The 7269-nt window shown below is 36.2% G+C and overlaps 2 protein-coding genes across 4 annotated transcripts; one reads left to right on the plus strand and one right to left on the minus strand.

Moving 5' to 3' along the window:
- The first annotated feature begins 259 nt into the window (after positions 1-259).
- Positions 260-919, plus strand: LOC133814044 (secreted RxLR effector protein 161-like). Its single transcript, XM_062247062.1, has one exon. It carries the CDS (start codon positions 260-262, stop codon positions 917-919), a length of 660 nt encoding a protein of 219 aa, XP_062103046.1.
- A 980-nt stretch (positions 920-1899) lies between these two features.
- LOC133817507 (nucleobase-ascorbate transporter 1) lies at positions 1900-7220 on the minus strand. Of its 3 annotated transcripts, none has more exons than XM_062250048.1 (14): positions 6862-7220; positions 5455-5552; positions 5041-5217; positions 4571-4671; positions 4389-4464; positions 3967-4026; positions 3692-3879; positions 3503-3599; positions 3322-3408; positions 3108-3166; positions 2936-3027; positions 2698-2775; positions 2436-2596; positions 1900-2344 (listed from the first exon to the last, which is right to left on the minus strand). In XM_062250048.1, the coding sequence occupies exons 1-14, from the start codon at positions 6935-6937 to the stop codon at positions 2132-2134; spliced, it is 1563 nt and encodes a 520-aa protein (XP_062106032.1). In that variant the 5' UTR covers positions 6938-7220; the 3' UTR covers positions 1900-2131. The 3 variants fall into 3 exon arrangements, with proteins under 3 accessions (XP_062106032.1, XP_062106033.1, XP_062106034.1); XM_062250049.1 differs by having other exon boundaries at positions 5455-6069; positions 6862-7216; XM_062250050.1 differs by lacking the exon at positions 6862-7220 and adding an exon at positions 6151-6165 and having other exon boundaries at positions 5455-6069.
- Between the last annotated feature and the right edge of the window lie 49 nt (positions 7221-7269).

A 7269-nucleotide genomic window follows, 5' to 3' on the forward strand; every position in this document is an offset into this window, starting at 1 on the left:
AACTCAACTTGCAATTTGCTCTTAAAGCTCTTGGTTCGGTTCATTATTTTCTTGGCTTTGAAGCTTTTCGGAATAGTGATGGCATTTTTCTCAACCAGTCCAAGTACACAAGGGATTTATTGGAGTAAACTCATTGCTCGGTGCTAAACCAGCCCCAACGCCTTTATGTCCAAGTATGCAACTTTCCCTTGATCATGGCGTTCCTCTTGCTAATGCTACTACTTATCGTAGTATTCTTGGTGCTTTACAATACCTTACGATGACGAGGCCCGACATTGCTTTTGTCGTTAATAAACTTAGTCAATTTGTCAAAGCTCCTACTACTAAACATTGGGTTGCTTGCAAACGCATTTTGCGGTACTTGGCTGGTACTTCTAATCTTGGTCTCTGTTTTAAACCAGCAGCTCAACTTACCCTTCATGGTTTCACTGATGCGGATTGGGCGAGTTCTATAGATGATCGACGTTCTACTTCAAGGTATTGTATTTTTCTTGGTGGTAATCTTCTCAGCTGGTGTTCCAAGAAACAAAATGTGGTTGCTCGGTCCTCCACTGAGTTCGAATATCGTGCCTTAGCTCTTGCCACCACTGAAATTATTTGGTTGCGTTCTTTGCTCTCTGAAATTGGAATTGTGCTTGCTGAATGTCCTATTTTGTGGTGTGATAATCTTGGTGCTGGTTCCCTTGCTTCCAATCCTGTTTTTCATGCCCGTACTAAGCATATCGAAGTGGATCTTCATTTTGTTCGTGATCATGTAGTGGCTAAGCAGCTTGACATTCGCTATGTTCCCTCAGCTCATCAAACTACTGATGTTCTCACGAAGCCTTTGGCTATCTCACAGTTTCAATTTCTCAGGGACAAGTTGACACTTAAGGTTTCCTCGTGTCACTTGAGGGGGGATATTAGAGAAGTTCCCTAAGTGGTTAGACTAGCTCATTCTGTTACAACCAATTCGTCATGTAGTTTGTTATAACAGCTGTATATTAGTTTTGACAGCTGTAAACAGTTGTAACCATTTAGCTTCTCTTGTACTATTCTACAATATATATAATATATGAGCTTCAATGTTTCAGAGGTTGAGCTCTCAGTTTTGTCTTTTTCTCTGTGAAAGTTGTTATTTTATTTTTTCTCTGTTTACTTCATTTTGTTCACTTCAACTGACTCCGACGCTCAAGTTAGTCGGGTTATAACGAAAGTTGATAAAACAATGATGCAAATAATGAAATAGTGATAAATGGATGAGTATTAGAATGGTCAGAGTGACGGTGGCGACTACAGCGGAACTGAACGATTGAATCAAGTTCGGTGAGGTCAGATCAAATTGACTGATTTGACTTGCTTGACTGTATCGCTTAGAGAGAGTAGTACTTTTTTTTCTTTTTCAGAAAGAGAATAAAAGAGAGTTAAATAGTTATCAGCTGCCTTGCCATCTCCCCTTAGGGTCTTCTTTATAGTCCTCCTCCTTACCGTTGCCCCTCTGTCTGCCTGATCTATTTGATTCGCTCCAAGTGATTACCTTCCAAAATTCATGGAAAATGTTACGTGTAACTTGACTGTTTCAAGTTTCCTGGTTGACTGAGTGTATCTTAATTGTTTCAAGGTTTCTGGCTAATTGAGTGTATTTGAATGGTTTATTTAATATATAGAGTCCATTTTTATTGGGTTGGATCGGACTTTTTTAACATGCAATTAGTAATGTTTGTGTTGGAGATTTTTTAAAATAATCCATTTACATTAGATTTTATTGTGCAATATCTGGTTAGACAGTTCAGACATAAATGCATAATAAATTTCAGAATTTCTTTTGTTAAAAAATTTAACCAAAACTTAGAGTTTTCTATTAAAAATTAAGCACTAACAAAATATACAAACCAGGTGTGATCATCATTTCTAAATCAATAAAAAAGAAAAAGAGAATTGAATTCTCTAATTTTATTAATTATTTGCATCTACAAAACATGGAATGGATCAAATGCTCTCTCTACAATCCTAATTTTGGACCAATTAAACTACAAGGTCCACCAAAAAATAAGCTAGACAAAGGATGAATATTGGCAATTTTTTTTTTCTTTCTTTCCAAAGATGTTAGAAGAAGAGCTTTCTCTCTCTCTCTCTCGACTCTTGAGCTTGGCTAAGTAGGTGGAAAAAATCTGTTGAGATTAAATGGAAGAGTGTAAAACTCTTCATTTCTATTATCTCCTCTGAATGTTCTGAACTTGACCCACCATGGCATCCCCCTATCTTTCTTGGACTTTTCCACTTCTAAGGTGTTATCAAGGAACACTGCCACTATTAGACCAACTGTTGGGGGGGATGAGAATATGGTATTCAAGAATGCATTGAACTGCCAAACACAACAAACCAAACACCACATCAATATGCCAAACAACAACATGTCGTTCGATCGCAATAAAATATGAGTTTATGATTCTTACCCATCCAGCATTTGTATGAACCAGACCATGATGTGAGGCAGTCCAGTATTCATTGAAGAATTGTGGGATAGATATTCCAAGGAACAGGGAAAGCCCGATGATGATGAGGTTTCTCATGGAGTTCATGTTTGTAAATTGAAGAAATGATAATCCAACTGAAGCTGAAAAACCCGGTAAGAAAATGTTATGAAATGAATTAAAACGTGTAAGGGTATGATTATGATCTGATCTGATACTTCTTTTGTTTAACTTCATCACATACCAACTAGGCCAAAGAGGATGCAGTACAGTGCAGCGTATATAGGGAAGGGTATGGATGCAAAGACAGCTCCAAATTTACCTGCAAAAATATAACAAATAAAACATATTTTTCTCAGTATGAAAACAACAGACACAAAGCTGATTAAAATTTCTTTCTAGACCAAAAAGAGTTGATTTAAGAACAGCTGCTTCTCTATTTCAATACTTGAATTGAGTTTAAAATCTAAATGGTTACTTACCTAAAGTAGAAAAGAAAATCATAAAGCCAGCTGAAATTTGAACAACTCTGCGACTCCCAACTCGGGTCAGTCCAAGAAGTCCGACATTTTCCCTGTAATACATGACCAAAATCTTGTGTTAATTATTAACGCTACACATCTAACATTGTGAAGCTGCAGCTCACTGTCTTACACAGATACAGTAGAACCGGAGCATGTTCCGAAAAGACCATCGAGCAGGACACCAATTCCCTGCAAAAGATACATATTAAATAAATAAATAGAAAAACTACTCAGCTCTTAATACTATGTCAAAAACAAACTAAAAGATTGAGAAGAGACTTGTCGTGGTAAAACCAAAAGAAAATATGTTTCGGTTTGCTATAATATGTTTCGTAGAAGCTCACCTGCCAGCCAATACCCCGACTCAAAACATAAGCTGGAGGAGGAGTGGCAATTGCCAGCCTAGATGCTGCCTTGTATGCACCGGTTGACTGCAGCATAAAAAAGTCGGTGGATTAAAAAAGGGATACTTTTAACATAATGTAAGCCATTCTGTTACACCCACGAAATCAGTCACATGCATACCTCAACCATTGAAACAAGAACTGCTGACATCATTGCGAATGAATGACCTGCTGAAAATGTAGGAGGGCCCCACTGCAGAGGATATGGGAACTTAAACCTGAAATGGCATATGACATGGTAGGATTTCAGAACCAGGAAAAACATAGAACAAATTGAGATGATACAAGTTTCTTTTATCCTTGAAATTACCATGGAGCAGTAGATATGAGGTTTGCTCTGTCAGTTCTACAGCTGACTTGAGTTCTATTGGACTTGCCTCTGTAGGCCCCACTGGCAGTCAATATAAGGGCATAGATCCAGACAATTGTAATACAGATCAATACTGGAAATCTTTCAAAAATTGGGACATCTCTAAATGGTCTCACATGCTTCAAATACTGCATTTTAGCCAGCACATTGGTCTGAGATGAAAATCATTTAGACAATAAAAGATTAAATCCAAATCACAAGACAAAATCACTTACTTGTGAAAATCCAATGACCAACAGCAGCATAGGAAGTCCAATTTCCACACAGTTTCCCAACTGAAACAAGTAGAGAATGATACCATTGTATAATCATTATAGAAATTGGTTAAACAAAATGGACAAATATTATTGTGTATCAATCTTATGTATTGTGTCGGATGCTTTAGACAAACATTGTGTTAATGAAGAACCAAAGGTACATTACATAGCTAAAGTTTCATTGTTTTATTTATAATATATATTTCCTGGTCAGAGGCTGAAGATATGAGTCTAAAATTTCAAGCAGTTACAAAGCTAAATTAACAGTCAGAGGTAAGAATGTTGGATATTAAACAATGATAAAAGATTTCTCAGACTCTGTAGAATAAAATAGGAGCTGGCCTATACTGTTCCTTAATTTAAAAAAAAAAAAAGTTTACCGCAGGAAATCCACGTTGAAACAGTCCCAAACCAACCAATCCAACTACAGGTGCCATACCAAGAGGACTGAAAAATCTGCAAAAAGAAAAATAAAAGGAATTAGGAAGTACTCCACAATGAATCATTTAGTTACTGATTGATAGTTTTATGAATTTAAGTTGTTTTTGGATTAATGGTGTACCGTGAAAAGAGGCCCCAAACTTGACTGTAACCCATGATAATTTGTATACTTGAAGCTACAATTAGAGCTCCTTGAATAGCTCGCATTGTTTGAATAAATCTCTGCAAACCAAGGACATGGGAAGATCTCTTTCAATACCCTACCAAATAAGAGAGTTTCTTAAGTACATTGACTGAAATGGAAATAGAGACAGATATCTTGGGGTACTTAGATACCACTGACATGAATTATGACATAGGCAACCTTAGATGCAATCTTCCACACACACACACACACACACATATATATATATATATTAACCTGTTACTATAATGAAATTTGGGAAAAAGTTTACAAACATTTCACTCTACATGGTTACCAAACATAATGAAAATAATTTTTTTTAATAAAAAAGGAGAGAAAGACTAGTGAAAGTGACTTGGAATGAAATTGAGAAGGGTGACATAAGCCAGAGTAAGAAAGCATCTTACTTCTTGGGGATCATTAATGCGTTGCAATGAGGAGTCACCGACAATGTAAGCTATTGGAATGACATAGGCAAAGGAACCTCCAACAACTGCTGGCAACCTGGTTCCAAAAAGTGCTTGGAGAAGTGTGTTAATACCGGCCACAAAGAGGAGGGTCTGTATTACACGTGCCTTGTCACCCTATTCAAATAGTAAAAATATTAAGAAACATTTTTTGGTAACTAAAATAGAAGATTAAAACTATGACGAACAAGCATTCAAATATAAGTCCCATTCGGATAAAAGACAAAAATATTGTTAAAAAAGAAAAAGGATGATCTGCATGAAACTGCATGTGTCCATACCAAATATGAATAAAACCTAAAGAACTATTCAGAGGTTTAAGAGAATAGATAATTTACTGAAGGACAAGCTTACATCACTTCCACCCATTGCAGGCACCAGCATTGAAGGAATCATAACACTTGTACCCAACATCATGATGTAGTTTTGAAATGCCAAAAGGATGGTTTCAGCTGCAACATAAATGGAAATGTCAAGCAAACAAACAATGATAAGTTGACGAGATACAACATATCATTCTATAATACAAATTTTTTGCCTGGGCGGCTTAGATATATTGGGCTTTTCAGCAGCATACAATGACATGTAATAACAATACACTGCTTTCCAGGATGATCCACTGACTAAACTCTTAAGAATTTGGAGTTGATTCCAATATAAACTAGGCAATTATAATCAAACAATAGGAGGAAATAAAATAATTTTCCAACATTGTTTTGAGTCAGTGAACTGATCAGAAAGAAGAAAGCTTTTCGATAAATTCTTCCATTACGAAGGCAAGAAGTGTTCTTTGCATTATTTTCTTTTCTTTTTAATTATAATAAATTTCCTCGTCATTAAGCGAGGCTATCTAGCCAAGATGAAACCCTCCATATGCAAAGAGATTTGAGGTGGCCATGACAAAAGCACGAGCGATGTGCAATTGTGCATGACATGATCATACATCCAAGTTGAGTTCCATTTCGATTCCTGGTCAAAGCAAATGACACCAGTCAATGCAGTCATTTGTGGTCAAAACATACCACGCCATGAATATTGAATTGTACAAACCAGTATGGAATGGCGGAAATTCCACGAGCAAAAGAAAAAACTTTTCCTTGATAGATAAAAGATAATGTCTCGGAGCAACACAGCAAATGTGGCAGGAAACAGACCCCTGATGGCCATTAAACCTTTATTTTAAGGCCAAGGAAAAAGAAAAGAACTTTAAAAGCATGGAACTAGACCCCATCAGCATGAAGATGGACCCAGTACAAGATATCAAAACTTACAAAAGCTTGATATCACAAAGCTTAAAAAAAGGTAAAATCTTGGGTTGGAGAGTTCATTTTTTGCAATCAGCTATAAAACTTTTAATAAAGGTGCAATATCACATTTTCTCGGCCATCCATTCTCCATGTCAGGAAACCAGTAAGGAACCTAAAATAACACATTTTCTCCAAACAAACAAACAATGTATATAGTTTTCTTCTCCTCGTGTTAATAAGTTGCTAATGACACAGTCACGCAGTGTTTCTTAGTCTTAAAGCACAGTTACCATCCATGAAGTTTATCAACTTCTCAAAAACCCTGAGCTCATTATCCTTCCTTCTACGGTGTACTCAAGTTATAGACAACATTAACATAACATGAACCCATAAAAAACCGTACAGAAAAGCTTCTGGAAATTTATATTAACACCCACAAGTCCATTACTTATTCAAGCTTTAAGATGATAAAGAAAATAATAATGATAACATTTTGAGAGAGACAGAACATTACCCCAAGGAGGGTTGGAGTCTATGCAGTACTCAAGGTCTTGAAGTTGTTCCATGGGAGGGTGGCTGATGTCTGTCATTGTTGAAGCTTCTGAGAGAGCGAGAAACTTCAGAACAAACCCAGATAGCCAAAGAAGAAGAAGAAGAACAGAGAACAAAGTAAAGTAGTAGAGATATAAAGTGGAACAAAAAAAGCAAGTAGTGAGAATTTTATTTAATTATTTATTTACTTTTCCAACTAACATAAAATAAAAATTAAAAAAAAAAAAAGAAAGAAAGAAAAGAAAGAAGGAACAACAATATGCAAAGCAGAAACCCCTCTGTGACGCTCCCCTGCTGTCGTCGATTAGCCTGTTCTTGAATCAGTGTAAAATTACATAGCTACCCCCAACTTATTCTCTCAACTGCAAAT

This window comes from Humulus lupulus, chromosome 2, assembly GCF_963169125.1.
Source record: "Humulus lupulus chromosome 2, drHumLupu1.1, whole genome shotgun sequence".
NCBI lineage: Eukaryota > Viridiplantae > Streptophyta > Magnoliopsida > Rosales > Cannabaceae > Humulus > Humulus lupulus.